Source organism: Physcomitrium patens, chromosome 25, assembly GCF_059467195.1.
Source record: "Physcomitrium patens ecotype Gransden chromosome 25, ASM5946719v1, whole genome shotgun sequence".
NCBI lineage: Eukaryota > Viridiplantae > Streptophyta > Bryopsida > Funariales > Funariaceae > Physcomitrium > Physcomitrium patens.
Genome location: NC_143434.1, coordinates 10,368,358 through 10,387,402, shown reverse-complemented (window position 1 = coordinate 10,387,402; position 19,045 = coordinate 10,368,358). Strand labels below are relative to the sequence as shown.

Below are 19,045 nucleotides of genomic sequence, written 5' to 3'. Positions count from 1 at the left end.
CAAAGGCCAAGAGGTGTTCAAGAATTGTGGGAGAATGTATGTATTTTTTTTTATTTTATTTTTTTTTTTCCAATGTGAAGAGGGATTGCACATCTCAAATCCCTCTATATGCCAAAAGAAAAGTTTAAATCCTTAAAGGATATTGTAACTACAAATTTGAGTATTATAATTATACTATTGATAGTAATGATGATGTCCAACAATTAATATCATAAAATATGAAGAAAATTAAATAAATTCAATTTTTTTTCTTATAATTTTACAAAGATATTTATAAGATTTATAAGAAGAGAAACCACTATCTTATTCCTATTTGTTAAGTAAAAGTAATTAATAAAATGGACATGTCGGAAGATGTGTTTGTCACACAATTTGTGTGTTGTCTTGGTGGCCCACAGCACTTTGAGCCTTAATTGATCACAAAATCTGGCTATGAACATGCAATTACATACATTCTCCCACATGGCATACATTACATACATGGCTAGCATACATATGGAACATGCAATTACACTTTGTATGGAATAAAAACCATTAACAAAACATGAACCTATTTCTCACACAAGACTACAAGAAACAACGAAGCAATACACACCAATCAACCCAAATAAAACCCATCCAAATTGCACCAAATTAACCAATCCACTCCTTCACCAGAAACCACATTCCCCTCAAAATAAATAAATAAATGAATAAACTCATCGTTCCCCTTGAATCTCAAGCAAAGCAAACTTCGTCCAAAAATCCTCGTCCACGAAGAACGTCGCCTCCCACAGAATCTACGTCAATCCATCACAAAATCTATGCCAATCTATCACAGAATCTACGCTATTCGACAGATTCAGCTCAGTTGCGTCCAACCAAAATTCATCCACTCAGATCCTAGATACCAGAAAGAGGAACCGGCGGCCGTTTCACAGCGCTCGGACAAGACCCCGAACCAGCAGCGCCGAAGCAACAACCGAGGCACGAGGCAAGCGAAGAGGGGAGGGAGAGTTGCGCGGAAGGATCGATCGAGGAGGAGAAGGGCGGGGCCAGGGTATAATTCATTCCGGCACAAATATATTCGAGCTTCGTCTTTTCGGAGGGTTGCTGTAGTTGTCTCTCATCACGCAATTCGTATCGGGGGGTGGGGGCGGGGGTGGAGGTGGGATGGGTATGGGGCTGAAAGCAGGCGTTAAGCCAAATCGTGATGTGTCTGTGGTAGTCACGGTGGGGCGAGCGGAGCAGAGTAGATCAGATGGAGCCTGTCTGGGATTAAGGTTCACTCACTCGCTGCTTCTGTTTCTGCTGCTGCTGCTGCTGCTGGTTACTCTGTCTCCACCTGCTGCCTCTTCACTGAACAATCTCCCGCTGTAACTGTCCCCTGGACCCTCAACCTCCCCCACCCTGTATCTACTACCTCTCCTCGTTGTTTCGTTATTAAAGCGGGTTGCATCGGATGGCAAATTTGACATGCCATCGCGGAGGTAGTTGAAGTGGACCTTGTGGTTCTTGAGTTCGCTGGAGGGAGAGTCTCATGATGTGGTGGCTGAGTGTTAGGCACTTGAGAGCTGAAATGAGTCCCGTGACTACGGGTTTCTGTGGGGTTTTAGAGTTGGTTGGATTTGAGCCTGGGAGGTTTAGGAGGCGTACCGAATTTGAATTGTCTTGGTTGCGTGATTGGGGTAGAAAATGTGGATGCAGTGTGATTATAATTTCTGTTTATCTGTTGTTGGTGAGGAGCCGTTGTTGTTGTAGTGCATAGGGTCTAATTCAGCTACAACAACAACGGCTAATCTGCGAATAATTCATCTCGTTTATTAGCTTGATGTTTTGGTTTCTGAGGTTAGTCACTCTGTATTCTGTGCGTTCAATTTTGTAACGGGAGGGAGGGAGGGAACGCTTTCATTGCGTGTCGGTGACGTTCTGCATTCTATGTTGACAAAGCCAGTGTGTCGATTTAGTTTGAGCTGTGAGCTGTTTATTGAAGTTGGCCCTTTTTCTACCCCTCACAATGTCTTCCTCGTCTCGTTCAACATACGCGATGGGCTTAGTTTTCTGATGACATGGGATGGTGATCATGCAGGTACTGGAAAAGCTGTGGCGGCGCCAATGAGCGCCTGTTTTCTGTTGTCACAAGTTTTTAGCCATTTCAACATCCCACACTCCATTTCTGGCCAAACAAATTGGCCGAACATAGGGTATAAGTAATAATTAACGGATTCGCGATGTCACTTCATGCGTCTAAGTTAATTCTTGGGCGCTGCTAAAATTTTGACAACACGTAAAGGTGTGTCACAAACAGGTACTCTTACTTCAAGAAATTAAGAGGCGACCACTAAATTTTCCGGCACAGCGGAATGAATTGAAGATAATAGCGACTTCTGAAAGTATGCCTCAAAGTTTGAAGTCTACGGTAGCTTTGTCTTTGAGCTCTCACTGTGAGAGGGAGGAATCTCTGATGATCAAGCTTAAACACCCGCTGAGTGGACTTTTTGAGAACTTGCGGTGAGAAGTAGGAACTTCGTCATTGCAAGACCAATTATGCTTGGAATTTCAGCTTTTCGCGGTTTCAGGATGCGCTATCTGTTCTCGAAGAAACTGTATCCTCCACGTTGAACTTATTCGAGTTCTCTGTTGACGCAGCAATGTTTTTGAAGCTGACGAGATCGGGAAGGAGATCGCTAATATCGCATTCCCAGCACTTTTGGCTCTGGCAGCAGACCCGATCGCGTCGTTGGTAGACTCAGCATTTGTTGGACACATAGGTATTGTTACCCAAGGGTCCTGATAGCTGTCTCCTGTATTACGCGCTTGGCAATCTCATGATTTCTATTTTCAATTATCCATGAACAGATATGTGTGTAGGAACTAAAACGAGAGTTCGACGTAGCTTTGCAAATGATCCAACTTTCGTTACAAATGCGGATTCGAATAGTGGGTTTGACGACAACGTAGTTGAATTGGATGTCGTTCTGGAATGAAGGTTTTCGAAGTGGCGGTGTGTCGAAAGACAGGGATCCTCACATTGTATTGCTGTAGTTAGGGCCTTCGTAATTTCATCGTCCGTTAACACTGGTCTTTTTTCCATCATGAGCTAATCTGAACGATTTTATCGCTGATTCTGGAAACGTACTAAGTTGACACCGTCTGGATTCCAGGTTCGGTGGAGCTTGGAGCAATTGGTGTTTCTATTTCTATATTTAACCTGGTATCGAAGATGTTTAACCTGCCACTTCTGAACATCACAACATCGTTTGTAGCTGAGGACGCTGTGCAGAAAGCGGTCCTCACCGACTTCCCATTGGAGCCCAGCTCACCTGTCTTGAAAGGCCTGTTTTCTGTAGAAAGTGAGTCTAACTGCACCGTGCAAGCGAATTTGCGCAACATATTATGTAAATCACTTTATTTTATACCTAATACCAATGCATGTGATGCTTTTTGCCAGGTTTGAACGACAACGGGGAGATATGCGAAATTGCAGAAGCAAATATGCCTGCAGAAAAGCCGTGTCTTCCTTCAATTTCTTCCGCACTGGTCGTTGGAGCAATTTTGGGACTTGGAGAAGCTTTTATTCTTGCTTTTCTAGCAGGACCAATTTTGACAGTGATGGGTGTTGGTTCGGTGAGCCTGTCATCCATATACTCGCTTTCTCTAGGAGTAGTTCGTGGTGATTGTTTCGGGACTTGGAGAAGTACAAATCAAGTTTTCTTTCTGTAGATTCACATGACTCGTTGGCTTAGTCACTGGACGTAAACTGTCAGCTGATGGGAGTGTATGCTTTCCATGAGAATATAAGGTCTCATTTAGTGATCAGATACCAATCTGCATTCTTGGAACTGATTTTGGACACCGTACTGATATCGAACTGAAAATTTTCAGTCATCACCAATGCGACTACCAGCTGTTCAGTATTTGAGGTTGAAAGCTGTCGGCGCTCCAGCTGTGGTAGTTGCCCTGGCTGTTCAGGGTGTTTTCCGGGGTTTCATGGATACCAAAACTCCACTGTATGCGACCAGTAAGTAGTATTATGTTACTTCAGCCGCCACTGCAGTAGCGTTTTCAAGTTTCTACTTTGAGTACGCGGTAAATTTCGAAGCCTTGGGGTGAATACTTACGCTCTTAGTGGTGTCGCAGTGACGGGAAACGTTGTCAACATTGTTCTCGATCCTCTTCTCATATTTACTCTAGAGCTTGGTGTAAGCGGGGCTGCGATTGCGACGGTTGTTTCACAGTAAGTGACGGTGTTTTGGGTATCGTTTCATCCTTTCAGCTTCAATCGTGCTTGACAATGTAACAGGTTTCTGAACAGGTGTATTGTGACGTCGTCTGGGGCAGGTTTGTGGTTTTAGGAGTTCTACTTTGGATTTTAGCTATGAAGGTGACTTTATTACCACCACGCATGGAAGAGTTGCGGCTGGGTCGGTTCTTGAAATCAGGTGAGTCAATTTCTCTTCCGCCCCCTCCATCACCTTCTGATTGAATTAGGAAATGTGAGACATGTTTACTTTTCTGATCATGATGTAGGAGGGTATCTGCTGGCGAGGACCGTCGCTATTCTCTTGGTCATGACATTGTCAACATCGATGGCTGCAAGACAAGGCCCTATTCAGATGGCAGGCCATCAAATCTGCCTGCAAATATGGCTTGCGGCATCCCTTCTCTCTGACTCAATTGCGTTGGCTGGGCAGGTATGAGAGAGATCACATCTCTTCAAAGATGTCACTCCCCACTCTTTCGTGCAATTTGTTTGATTGAGTGATGTCGCTACCCATACATTCAGTCTGAGCTACAGGTGGAAGTACAGAAGGAAACAGGCTATAGACGACTTTTATATCTTCATGGTTCGCTTATGAATGCAGGCGATAATTGCTGCTGCCTTTGCCAAGCTCGATAACATCCGCGTCCGAGAGGCTTCATTTCGGATCTTACAGGTTGTTTTTTTGTCGAAACCTTTCTATTACCTGAGTATTGCTCAGAAGTTTCTATATCTGAGAAAGATGATGATTTTCGTGATATGGTATCTGTTAATCACTAAATGAATTAGTTAGGATTTAGTCTGATGAATACTGAGTAATAAGGTCCTAACAATATGGTTGGTATTTCCAAGCAGGTGGCTTTGTCCTTCTAATAGCTGATAATGCGATACATTGAACATGCCATTGCAGATTGGATTCGTCTTTGGAGTTTTCGTGGCCTTGTTATTGGAAGCAACCTTGTCTGCATTCTCTAGATTGTTTACCACAGATGCTGATGTTTTAGCTGTCATCAAGCGTCTCATTCACGTATGCCACTCCACACATTTTCCCATGTCCTTCTTGATCTTAGAGGCGACGACGTGTGTGTCAAGTCTACAGCCACGCTGTCTTAAAGCTCATGGTTAAGACCTTATTATTATGTTTACTATTAACATTTTCACTAACGTTTATTGTACATTTGAAGAGCTGAAGCAGTTTAGAAGCGTATCAACTGTGGCATCGCGTGTGCCGATGAGGTCTCTTATGCGAGCAAAGAATCCAGCAATAAGTAAATGTTGTTTTTGAGATAACGTTGGTGCTGTTACACTGCAGTTTGTGGCTCTAACTCAACCAATCAACTCATTAGCATTTGTCTTTGATGGCATTCATTATGGAGCGTCAGACTTTCCTTATGCTGCTTACTCAATGGTAAGGGCTTCCGTTTCAAGTAGGCTGTTGTACACTTGTCTTCATGAATGTTTTGCATGATAATTCACGTCAACTTCTAAAGAAAACCATGAAGCGTAAAGTAGTGAGGGGTCCTTTCTTTTCTTCTTATGTTGTTATTTTTTTCGTGAGATCTAGCGAAGTGTATTTGAATAAGCTTTCTGAAATAGTGGGAGTGGTGTCCAATCATGAACTATGCGAGTGTCGGTTTCTTGTAGATAATGGCATCAGTACCTTCAGCTGCATTTCTTCTTGTGTTGCCTCATCTTTGGGGCATTGTGGCGGTATGGTGGGGATTAACCATAGTGATGAGCCTACGATTGGGTGTTGGATTTTTAAGGTATCTTTCTCTTCCCACTTCATCTTTCAGACAAATCGTGTTTATCATGTGATTAATTGCTTGGTGGATTGTGATAGTGCACGACCTAAATATAACAGATGGCTCACTCACATTCCTTTCAGCAGGTCACTATTGACCCCAGTGTGAAAATTTAACATTCAACTGGTGATTACAGAATTGGTACAGCTACTGGACCGTGGAATTTTCTGAAGGGTGGTGACGTTGAATAGAATGTGTTCATCAGGCCATGAGCACAAGAGCTGATAAGTCAAGTCAACAAATAAATGACTGAGCAGTTTGATCTATTCCAGTCCTCAGATTCCTTGTGTCATAGATTGGCTTTAAGCTAACTCCACTTTACTTCAGGAACATGAAAGTCTCATTACTGATCCTAAAAGGCAGATTTTGTACCAACACACCACCTAGGATGGTTATACTTCTCAGCTCTTGATGACAGAAATCCCACTTGAATAAAATGTTAATGTCCAACATAACCCAAGTTCTCCAGAAAAATCTACTGATCTCGGCTACTGTTCCTAGTGACTTGGTAACCAGTTACTGTGATGAGTGGGTCTTGAGTAAAGTATCATCTGCAGTAGATCGTATTCAAACCCTAAAACGTGACCTTGAATTGATACTTCAGTGAATCTTGCTCTTCTGTGCTAAGCACTCTTTGGTAGCATTTTCACTATCTCAACCTACTCCAGCCATCTTCATGTCAGTCTCCTGAGATATTTAAATGGCTCTAGGTGCACAACATCCAGATGTTTACTGAAGAAAACAAGAGAAAAGCTTTCAGAGAGCTGAGGTTACCAAAGAGGACTCAACTCTGAACCCTAAGTTACAAGCCCTAAAACCTGCATCTGTAAAAACAAAACTAGTCAATGCATAGCACATGATCCACATTTTAACTGTGCAAACTTGTTTGCCATGAGCTTTGGCAAGTAGCCTCATTTATGAGATCAACTTTGAGGTACACAGAAATCAACATACTAGATGAGGATGGTTTTGGCACAGTGACCCAAACTAGCAGTGGAACAAAACAAAATACTGCAAGCAAGAATTTGTATCTTACTGGAAAACAGAACTTGGTGGAAACAGCAAGAGGTATATTTGCTTGTAAGCAAGAAGTTGAAACCAAGCTCAGGCTTAAAACCACCCTTACATGCTCCACTGAAATGATCAGTTTTACCAAAAATATATTTAAAAGCTCAACACAACTATAATCAATTGAGGTTCACTACAAGGATTTGACCCAGGTACCATGTCAACTTTAATTAAATGAATATCCCTATGCATAATATATGTTATTGAAACATCAAGATAAAATTTTACCATGCTTGCTTCAATAGACCCCATGGAATTGTTTGAAACAAGATTTCCTTTCATAGAGTTCATTCATACATGCAAGATTGATAAACAAAGGAAGCTACATGGAAGCCAAGCTTTGACTTTTTCCAAATAAGGCTTAAGATATGGTAGGCCGACTTTTTCAAATGGAGCTCATTTGGAGTCAAGACCTCACCACCCATGAGGGTCTATTTCTTTCTTTAAATACATACATACATGGGAGATTGTGTATAAGATCGCCTCACCAATTCGAACATTGTTTCTTTAATTTATTACCACATATGAACTTTGTTGAAGCAAATATTAGATGAGTACAAACAAGCTCCCCAAGGGGATTAATGTACCTAAATAATGACCATGTGTGCACATCCTCAAAGCCTCAATACCTTAGACAACTCCACCATGTTTTATGCTTGCGTGGGCAAGTTTAGCTTGTCCAACAACAAGGGAGGATTTTCTTTTAAGTTTTCATGTATCCCTCGACTATGGTAAATATTTAAGAGGAGAAAATAATGGGACGGGATTATTAATTGTGAAATATTCCCATATGTTCTTTCAAAAAATTCGACAAAATTCATGGATATGGTACAATTTGTGTGAGATTGTTCTATAATGTACCATAAAAAATAATATGTTATATTTAGAACATAGAAATAAATCAATTTAGTGTAAGAATTTATGAGAAGATTTATTTCTTTATGATTTTTATTTAAAACACATGTGCATTGTCTTGAGCTTTTAATTGTATATATATATATATATATATATATATAAAAAGTTAGTGTTCAGCAACTAAAAAATAAATGTGTTTGAACCCTCAATGTTTTATATAGATCTCTGTAGTGTAAAAATGACGATTTATATTTTGAGCGGAGATTCTTTTATTGGAAAAATGTATTTTAACACATCACATATATTATATTTTATGCCATAGGTATTGAGAAATTTTCAACTGAATTTAACATATTATTTTTTACTTATTTTTATTAAATATAAAATATTAAATCTATATTATCTTTTCTAGAAGAAAATAATAATTACTTCTATTTAAAAGGAATAATTCTTAAAATACACTGCATTACATATTGTATTATTTTTTGAATATATTATCATCTTAAAGTAAGTTAGCATGCATAGTCAATTTACATGATAAATCTAATTAAACAACACTACAGAATTCTCAACTATATATATATATATATATATATATATTTGCATATTTTAAACATATAAAACATTAAGTTGATTATTGAATTTCGTATCTTTGATTTTGAAATTTTTAACAATTTGATAAAGAAATTGAATATTAATTCCACAATATTCAACTACGACTCTATTGTCTCTTAAAACTTAAAACCCACAAAATAAAATATGAAATTGTTTTATTTGATACCAAAGACACCGAAGAATCTTATATCTATATATATATATATATATTTATTTATTCTCATTTTCAACAATGAAAAAGACATACACAGTTGATGGATTCTTCTTCCAAGAATATAAATTCCCAGCTACTCCCAAATAGAATCTCCTTAAAATGATAAGCATCCATTTTACATCACCATGATTAGAGAAAACCTTTATTTCCAAAAGCGATTCGTTTCACATTAATAGAAAAAGCTGTGGGTCCCCACCGAAGTTGCCAATCTGAACTCGCAAACATCGAAGCTCATGCGAGGCAACAATTTGCAGAGCAGACAAGCGTTGGGTTCGGTGAGTAGGCTCCTTTTATCCCATTAATTTAATGGTCGGTTCCACCTTAGCTCCGGCGGCCAAGCCAGCGGTTGAATTGTTAGTTGGGTGGTGGGATTGGTTTGCATTGTGGAGAATTTCTCTTGTGGGCTGCCTACTGATGACGATTCAACGCGAACCCAACATCCTCGACCTGAAATTCAACCTTAGTATTGCAAATTGCACGCTCTTTCTCCGTTGTGGGGGCAACAGAAATACATCTAACATCAATGAAGTGAATCATATTCCTCCCGTTGGAATTTATAGAAACAACATATGAGGTTACTGTGCACGGCGAATCAGTGGATCCGACAATGAAGATAGGGGTTTGAACAATTTCCCCCAACTGGGTCATGGAACTCTCGAGGTCTCAGGCGATGACGGAGTGCCGTGTCCTGCGCATTGCCGACTTGCGGAAGAAGCTCTGACCCGATTCCAGTTCCCGAGGACGATGAATGATTAATTTGCTTTGGATGTAGAGATCTATTCATCCACGAATCAGGTCTGACCCAGTTTCTTTTTAGGAGACTACTGCAAATTTTAGGAGACAATGTTGCATATATTATTATCATGTTAGCAAAAACCCTAAACCCACTCCCTTCAGCACATAGAAGCCGTACACTGGAGTAAATTGCAGGTCTTTCTCCAGGTTATGTAGGGCTTTCTGTTGGTTAAGGGTGAATTTGATTTTGGCCAATGAGAAGGTTTATTTGTCTCTTTGTCTTTTTTTTATTATATAGATGGGAAAATATTCATTTTTTTAATCATTTTATTTTTTAAAAATTTTATGGTTTCATGGCTACTTCTTTTTTAAGTGCAAAACTAAATAAGTTAAAAAAACTAATTATTTTTAATTCATCTCAAGTTTTAAAAGTTTTGACCTCTCATCTTCTCTTCTAAATATAAAGACCTTACATATATATATATAATAGATTTACAATATTTTGTGTAGATATGTATAAAAAAGTTTAAATTATTTTTTATTTAAAATATATATTGATTTATTTATTTATCTATATATTAAGATCACTCAAGGAGACAAGTGGTGGCTCTTATTCATTGCATGCACCTTTTTTGGTTTTCATCAAAAAACATAATGTTGTCTGGAGTTTAAAAGGAAGTTTAACTGAATGTAAATGGGTTTAGCAATGTCTTGCATGGACAAAATAGCAATCTCATTGGTTGTATATATTTCTCTTTGTTGTAGTTCACAAAAACTTAATGAAAAATAAAATTTCTTTTTAAGTTTTGCAAAGGAATAGTATGCAATCACATCAAAGTCTAAATGGCTACATTTAATGAGAAACTCAAATGCTACATCATGTTTATGTTATGCAGTATTGCAGTGTGTAGTGTTGGAGATTGTTTGCCTCAACCGCAGCATTGCTTCCAATCAAACACTATGGTAATGCTCACAAACGCAATTGAGTTCATCTGTAGTATCTCATAGTTCTATACATATAATTTTTTTGTGATATTTGCAATGCTTAATTAACTTTATTTCTAAGGATTTATTTGTGTATTTCTTCAAACTTATGTTAATAGCAATTGTATTTTTATTTTTATTCTTTGTCTTAGTAGGTTGAAACTTAGTATCTATGTCTTGTTTGTCAAGTACAATGTATGAATAATCTGGTCGTAGTCTGTATTTGTACTCATGAGCTCAGGGCTATGAGTCGGTGGTAAGATTGTTTTCTTAGATCTTTGTATTAGAGTACTAATTGGTATGGTGCATGTGTGTTTTATGGACGTGCCTTCTACTGTAATTAGAATGGCTACCAAAAACTGGTGAAAAAAAACTCACATGTGCTGAATCTATCACCACATGAAATCTATGCTAATGTTTGATCTGCTTAGTTACCTCATGTCTTACAGGGCACAAGCTCAAATGGTCATTTTTTTCTTATTGGGCTATATTTGTTTGTATATGTATGTGTGTTTTCTCACATTATTCCATTTACTTTCACACACACACATACACACATACTTATATAGATATTTAGTTATATTTTCTTTTCTTGGATAGATAATATACTCTTCACCTTTGACAAAGTTAGGATCTGTGAGGGCTCTAGATGATTAGATTTGCTCAAGTTTTTATGGTTAGTTAGAAATAAGCCCATTGTCCTGATAGAATGGAATTCGGAATGCAATGAAGATTGATACTAGATATTGGGGCTTAGTCTCAAATTTTAAATTCCTAAGATTTTTGTTACATTGGCACAAACCTTTTACATATATACATATAAAAAGTACAAATATATATATATAAATATAAAAAAATTGTTTGCTGGATAATCTTCTAAAAATGTCATAAAATGCTAAATTCTTGATGAATCAATATATTTTTAAAAGCCAAGATGCATTAAAAAAATATTTTATTTCCATTTAAAACTTCAATAAATATCATGAAAAGTAAATGAAGCAATGAAGACATTTAAAGAATTCAAGATGGAATTATAAAGTATATTAATTGAAAAAAATATTGTATATATTGTTAAGTAAATAAACATATATCTTTTTTTCCATATATAATGGAGAAAGAATAAAAAAGACTATATATAAGTAAAATAGTCTTTAATTAAGCTTATAAATTTAAAAAATTATAAACAAAAATAAAAATAATTTGATATAATTGAAGATGGCCTTAGTCTTGGTTTTGCATATATTAATTAATAAAAAGGCCATAAAGAAGTTTCTAACAAGCCACTAAATGTTTAATTTACAAAAGGCTTCTATGAAACTTTATAAGTAAAAAAACTCCTTTAAAAGGTATTGTAATTACATAATACATCTAAAGGTCCAATTTACATTTAAGAAAGAAAAAATTAATGTCTTTTAAAGGAAAAATATTATTTAATCTATGAATAATATTATTTATCTTTAACTTTTAAACATGCATATCTATACATTAACTTATATAAATAAGTCTATTGTAATTAAAAGATTGTATCTAATATTTGAACTTGAACCATTTGAAAAGTTAAATATATACTTAACAGAGTTTTTCTTTTTCTTTTTCTAAACTATATTTCTAATTTATTGTGATTGCAATAATACTTTAAAAAAATGGATATTAGAAACTGTATAATTTTGAAGAGAAAAAAAAACAAACAAACAAACAAACAAACAACAAGGTTCATTTATGAGAAAATAAAACAAAAAATTAAACACTCTAATTAAAATTACATTCACATATTGGAATAAATCCTGAATAACAATAATTCTGGCCTTCACATCTTATTTTTTTGTATACTAATTCTGGTGTTTAATTCTAATTAGTGTACAGCAATGGGTTTTCGCAGTTAAAGATTTTAATGCATACTTTGTCATATTTACGTTTTAGATTAAAAATAAATAAATTGAGAGACATGTTTTTTCAAGTAAATATTATATTTGTATATATATATTCTACTTTTATTTTTATGTTATTTGTGCATGTAGATATATTTATACATTACTAGAAAATTTAATGCCCTAGAATTGATCCTTTGTGGTGTAGGTACTTTTATCTAATGTTTCTTAATAAGCAACAATAATTTTAGGTTTTTAGTATCAATAAATAGCTTGTAATTCTTTGTGATGATGAAGCATTTTAAAAAAAATCTTACATTTTGAAAAAAATTATGTATATACATACATATATTTATTTATTTATTTATTTATTTTAAAAATAAGGAAAAAGTGGATATAAAAAGGCGACAAGCCGTGGAGCATGCTGAGGTTCTCGCCACTCCCCAATCCCGGTTACTTTTGCCTTGACTTTTACTTTATTGCAGTCTTGATCTCACCCTCTCTCACGGAAACGATCGTCCCGAATACGACAGAACTCCATGCTTCCGAGAATGGCGATCACTCATGTCCAGTGGTCGCCGTCCAGATCTCTCCGACTCCAACAACACCCACGCCCGGCTTTTAATAAGCACGGGGAAAGTGTTCACCCGCTGGCGGCTTGCGTTACAAATCCACCACCCGGCCAGGAATGGCAGGCAGTCCTGCACATTCTTCCAACCAACGCAGCGAGAGGGATGACGAGTCCCCACGGCATCGGCCCCCGCGCGCACCTGCCCGCCTACCCGCTCTATCCACCGGGAACGTGGTGCGCGGGGTATGGGTGGATGGGGACGGTTCTTCTTCGAGGGCGGGGGCGGGGCATCGCCATGTTACCCAGATGTTGATGCTTCTGCTCCCTAGCCGGATTTGAATCTCCCCTGTTCGGGTCAAGACTTCTGCTCTTGCCCAGCTGCAGTCGTGTCGCGTCGTTGCGAGGTGTTCGGATGCGATTTTTCAGTGCAGGGCGCTCGGAGTATGCAGATTTCGAGTGTGGAGTGAGATTTCGTGTCGTCGTTTCAGATGAGTGAGAGTTCTTGTTCGTGGAAAGGTTGCTCATGTTATTACGGATGTCGTGGCTTTTGCGGAGAGAGGTGATGAATTGAGGTGGAGTGTTGGATTGGCGGGATCGATTTTTGAAGCCGGGGAGCGCCGTGTAGAGGCGTGACTGCAGTTCGACACTGGGATTGAATTAATTTTTGAAACAGGTCTCGTTTCGGTTTCGGTCGCGGATGTGTCGAGGTGGGCACGGAAAGGAGGTATTGCAAAGGGGGAGTTCTCGTGTTTCTTTGTGACGGTTGTACTTCTCTCTGGCGGCTTAAATGCAGAAATGTAGGGCGCGATTGTGCTTTGTTGGAGTTATTGCATTGGAATGAAGCAATGGAGCGAAGTTCTTCTGTAATGGTTCATCCAGCGAAGGTGGAACCAGAGGCTTCCTTGAGTGAAATGGTGAAAGAGGTTTTGCAACTCGTGCAGAAAGATGGACTCCTCTCTAAGAAACAGGCACGGCTCTGACTGAAAATGTTGGCAAAATATACTTTTATTTCTAGCTTGGGACTCAATAATCTCGCAGGATCGTTGTGTAAGCTTCCTTGAGTTGGCATTTCCTTGATGATAACTCGTTGACGAGTGCGACGCTTGCTTCTTGTCGATACAGCAAGTTTCGCTGCACCTTTTTCTAGAAATTTTTGGCGAGTTCGGAGTGAACATAGTTGTAGGAAATTGCCCAGCGAAGAAATTTCGTGGATTTTTGTTCATATTCTTCGTAGCGCTGGTTGTGGATTGCGACCTTAGACTTACTTTTTTTCTGGGCGCTCCTATATCTGCAGATGGATTATTGTGACGATGCCTGCGTGATGCGCTACCTGAAAGCTCATGGGAAAAACGTTTCAAGAGCAGCAAGGATGCTGAGAGCTACTCTGAATTGGCGCGAGAAGATTAGCATCGGTAGCTGCCTTACTAGAACATTTTTTTATTAGTTTACAATCTTATTGCAAGGTCCAAGTTTAATGCTTTTTTTGCCTGGGATGATTTGAAGTAAATTGCTCGATTACAGACTACTTGATTGCGGACGAATTTCCAGCGGAACTGGCTGTAGGAGCTGCGTATGTTGCAGGTTACGACGACGAGGGTCGACCTGTTTTGGTAAAGTTTTATTGGTAGTCACCTTATCTTCATATTTTGCCATGGTTGACTGTGAACAGGACGTTCTGAAACTGGGCGTCGACTACAAATTGCGTTATATCCTCGAGTCTATTATTTATTCATTAGTCTGCACAACTACTTGGATTCGATGTGACCAAGCGCCATTACTGACAAGTCATACCATGTTTTTTCTGCAAGTGAATATCCGTTGAGGTTCACAGGCTTCTGTCAGTTGTAGTCTTGTCGCAATTGCGATTCATGTGTGCTGTCCCTCTCGAGCAAGAGGTTTTCTGCGTCCGCTGTCGTAATCTTTTTACCTGTCTCTGTTGTGATAATGTCGTATGTGCTGAAAATCTGAGCCCAAGTACGTTGTGAGTCAGTCTAAATGAATGAAGTATTTTGTTGCTCCTCTTTAAGCGATTCATACAATTGACGAAGGAGATCAGATGATCCTAGTGTAGCTTTCATGCGCGTTCATTTTAACTTCTAGAATACCAGGAGGACGTATCGAGAGGGATCTCCTCCTCATCATTTTGCAGTTGCATTATGTTTTTGCTGCTGCAAAGGCTCCTTCTGCCACGCTCAATCTTTCGAATTGTGAATATGCCCGATGCGAATCAACATTAGCAGTTGCGAGTCAATGCCAGAACACCCGGGATTTTCGGCCAATAGTTGCTCCGTGAAAGCTTAAATGTGTTGGCTGTTTCCTGATATTATTCTGTCTTTGAGAGTGCAGGTGATAAAAAAAAAGCCCGAGTACATACTTAATAAAACTTTTAAAGAGTAAGTTTGTTAACTCGTTGACATCTGTCGATGCTGCACATGTCTCTAGACCTGAAATTATTGGTGTCAGGAGCTGCTTCAACAAAATTGCAATTCGTGGCCAGAAGTGAAGATGTGACTTAGTGTTGGTGTTGATTGCTTATACTCCTGATTGTACTCGCTTCTTCATCACTATGGAAGGAGGTAAAATTTGTAGATTTATCTTGAATCCAGTCCGCGTTGCTGACAGATATCTCCGTTATTTAATCTTTACAATGGAGGTCGCGATTGCTGCTATGCCTCCAGGAGTAACCCAGTGGGTCCTCATCGTTGATACAGGAGGTACGCAGTTTCCGACCCTCGCATAATCTTCGTGTTTTTCTAATATGTTATGAGTGGATGGTTGTTTATATCATGAAACGAAGTTGTTCACTTTAGACCGAAATGATTTTTAGGGCATATTTCTCACTGAATACTTTGCATGTGGCGTCGGTGACTGGATGTTTATGCTATCTTCTGGCCTTTTATCAGAAACTAAGACTTAATTCGGCTGGAGTGCTTTAAATAACATAATAAAGTCGACATGATAGTGCTAAAGAGAACAGCCTCGTGCCCTCCCAGTAGGGGTGTATCCATCATAATTCACGTTCATTACTTGGACAGGTTACTCAAAAATACGTGCGCCGTGGACTAGCGGCATTCTCACCTCTCTTAAGATTCTTGCTGATCATTACCCGGAGAGGCTCGCCAAAGCCTTCATCGTTGATGCACCTGCCATGTTATACTACGTCTGGAAGGTGAGATGAATGTCTCAAGCTCAAGGGAATGGTTTTGGATCAAATATATTTAGTGGTCGACGTCAATTGTCAGGGACAACTTTGTACTCGTATCCTTTAGCGGAGGCTTGACATGTTGGATTTGGAATACAGGGGATATGCACTTTTTTTGACAACTCGGCGAGTGGCAAGTTCAGTTTTTCATATTCCAGAAATTATCTTGTGGTTCCAAGACCATCGGATACCTCAAAAGATTCGTTTTTAACAAAACCTTTTTCTAAGCATACTCGGAGGAGGTCGGCCAGCTTTTGTGCACAGCATATGAGCTCTTCGGTTCCTTTCAGAACTAAATCAGGTTTTAACCTGGCCTCTATCAAATACTATGTCTAGATGAAAATATCAAAGATCAGCAAGTTGAGAGTTTGGATCGTGCTTATGAGTTCATGGCGGTGTCTGATAAACTTGAACAGGTTGACGGGGGAACGCGCATAGTTGTCATCAACTCTGTTCATTAAATTTTGATAAAGATGAATTTTGTGCGATGAATTTACTCTCCGTGTTGATTTGCGGTTTCAGCTGACATCACACTACTGGAAACAACATTTGATGGAGTTCCTAATAGAAACGAGGATAAGTCATCTTGCAAGTTGTCCGAGGGACCGGAAGTGGCATCAAGCTTGAGAAGAAGATCCTTTTCGTTCCGATCTGTGGCTGGTCCCATCAATTGTCTGTCACCCAATCTAAAAGATGACGAACTTGGGAGTTTCAGAAATGATGACGAAGACCTTTTCAGTCGACCTGAAATGCCAGGAGCAGTGCCCGCACGACCAAAACGAGCTAAAGGTCTTACATGGGATGGTTTAGTTTCTATCTTCTACCCACAAAAGAAGAATGAAACTACTGTAACTAATGAAGTAAAACCAAGAAGTTTCGAAACTTTTAGACCTTACTTTAAGTTTCTACAGGTATCATATGATGAAGCTGCGTATAGAGCATTGATGAAGCCCCCTCTCGGAGGCCTGGCCACGATCATCTCCAGAGACTTGAAACGCTGGAACTGACTTTGACCTTGATCTGGGTAAGATCCATGGGTTATTCATTGTAAACAGGCTTCAATCCCTACATTTGGCCTTCCGGTTCCTTCGATTCCCTTCTACCCTTAGGTACTTTCCTTGTACATTTAATCATGGCTGCCGTAGTCTCTCTTTAGTTTGATTATCCATCTTTACATGATGGTCATTGTTTCATTTAAACTCCGTCATGAAGAGTGAGAGTTTCAGCCCTGGAGTTTTCCGATCTTTTGAAGCTTGTGCAAGCGTGTAGGAAACTCCAAATTCAAAGCGTAAGATCTGTGCTTGCTTAGTGGAATTTACACGGATGAATCTTTCGAAGTCATTCTTCTGAAACAGTACATCAATTAAATAATATCTATCTGATTGAAAGATCACCAAATTTTTAGGGTGGTATATTATGTACAATAACTTGTGTAATTTTCTTTTAAAATTCAAAGGCTTCACGTGTATTTACTTGCATCCATTTTTTTTTTGTAATTGAGTTAGAGAAATACATTTACAGTTTATGTACTAAAACAACAAAACAATACAAAAATTAACCCAAAAAGTGCATGAACAAGCTAAAGAAAAGAACACAAAAATAAGATTAGACTTAATGAATTAGAATTAAAGTAATAAAATAAGGTGTTTTTTGTACTTCTTTTAAATAACTTAAATTTATCTAGTATTGTTTTTAATGATCCAAAAGAACAATAGATTTAAAGTCAATCATATATTTGATTTTTTTAATATAATGTCCAATAAAACAATGTACAAATCCACAGAAATATTGATGTAATCTTAGAAGACAACTTATTTCATGGGAATTTTTTTATGCTTAAATAGAATAAAATAAAAAAAATCAAGATTCTTACTAATTTATTAAAATTCATACATAAAAAGTAGGTTTATTCTTCATGTAAATTGTTTATAAGATAAAATATGTGTTATTATTATTATTTTAAAATAGATTTATTAACTGAATTTTTTTCTTTTGTAATTAATAATTTTACGAATTCTATGGCCATTTTTACCAATACTGTGTAAGCATTTTAATAAATAAAATTCATTAATTTAAAATGAAATGACTTCTTCTTTGTATATTAATTCAGCAATATTTTATAAAAATGAAGCACTCTTAATGTAATGGGTTTGAAGCCTAATTATTAGTTGGTTTTTGAAATTTAGAATTTAATAATGTTTGCAATTTAAACTTGGCTATTTATCTAATTATAAATATGATTTTTATATTATTGCCAATATTTATCATAAAATAAAAATTTATTAAATAAATATACACAGATTTTATTTTTCATCATTACAAGTGTTGGGTTGTATAAAATGTCATAAATTCAAATCATCAACTAATTTTGAATCATATTATATTTAAGATAGTTTAATTTAATTTTAATATTGGATCCCTTATCAACCATTTATATTGACAAAATCTCATTGCCTGTTTAGATTATAATGATTAAAAGATAATAAATTAACTAATTAATAGCAAGTATTCAAAATGCAAATAGAATTTGCATTTTAGAGACTATTACATTAAGGATCGATTTTTATGAAACCTTTTAAAAGACAATATAATAAATTTGAATGGTAAGATTTATTATTTTTTTATAGTTATTTTATAGTAATCTGGTAAGAATTCATGCTGAAAACAAACTGCTTAATAAATCGTCCAAAACCATTGTTGTATTTTTTTATTTTTTTATTTTTTATCGGTGGTATAAGGTTTTTGATAAATTGTAAGATTGTGTCATAATAAAAATGAATCATAATAATAAAATTATTTATCTAGAACTTTCATAAATTAACTTCAAACATCAACTTTTAAAAAATAAAATAGTATTATTATTATTATTATTATTATAAGATCTCTAA

At 37.3% G+C, this 19,045-nt stretch overlaps 2 protein-coding genes and 1 long non-coding RNA gene across 5 annotated transcripts; 2 read left to right on the top strand and 1 right to left on the bottom strand.

The window, feature by feature from the left end:
* Window positions 1–1,101: 1,101 nt before the first annotated feature.
* LOC112277293 (protein DETOXIFICATION 42) lies at window positions 1,102–6,500 on the top strand. Of its 3 annotated transcripts, none has more exons than XM_090247522.1 (14): window positions 1,113–1,355; window positions 2,069–2,490; window positions 2,629–2,750; window positions 3,144–3,332; window positions 3,431–3,606; window positions 3,865–4,000; window positions 4,120–4,216; window positions 4,321–4,421; window positions 4,510–4,673; window positions 4,845–4,916; window positions 5,151–5,267; window positions 5,553–5,648; window positions 5,885–6,006; window positions 6,182–6,500. In XM_090247522.1, the coding sequence occupies exons 2-14, from the start codon at window positions 2,375–2,377 to the stop codon at window positions 6,234–6,236; spliced, it is 1,563 nt and encodes a 520-aa protein (XP_090103648.1). In that variant the 5' UTR covers window positions 1,113–1,355; window positions 2,069–2,374; the 3' UTR covers window positions 6,237–6,500. The 3 variants fall into 3 exon arrangements, 2 of the variants coding, with proteins under 2 accessions (XP_090103648.1, XP_024365198.1); XM_024509430.3 differs by having other exon boundaries at window positions 1,113–1,469; XR_016500892.1 differs by lacking the exon at window positions 6,182–6,500 and having other exon boundaries at window positions 1,102–1,469; window positions 5,436–5,648; window positions 5,885–5,934.
* Window positions 6,342–8,046, bottom strand: LOC149986306 (uncharacterized). The gene is made up of 2 exons (XR_016500893.1): window positions 7,082–8,046; window positions 6,342–6,777 (listed from the first exon to the last, which is right to left on the bottom strand). It is a non-coding gene; the product is annotated as an uncharacterized LOC149986306 (long non-coding RNA).
* Window positions 8,047–13,094: 5,048 nt separating this feature from the next.
* Window positions 13,095–17,615, top strand: LOC112277581 (uncharacterized). Its single transcript, XM_024510096.3, has 8 exons — window positions 13,095–13,923; window positions 14,250–14,367; window positions 14,477–14,565; window positions 15,302–15,348; window positions 15,578–15,669; window positions 15,991–16,124; window positions 16,257–16,458; window positions 16,680–17,615. Exons 1-8 carry the CDS (start codon window positions 13,801–13,803, stop codon window positions 17,162–17,164), a joined length of 1,290 nt encoding a protein of 429 aa, XP_024365864.1. The 5' UTR covers window positions 13,095–13,800; the 3' UTR covers window positions 17,165–17,615.
* The last annotated feature ends 1,430 nt before the right edge of the window (window positions 17,616–19,045 follow it).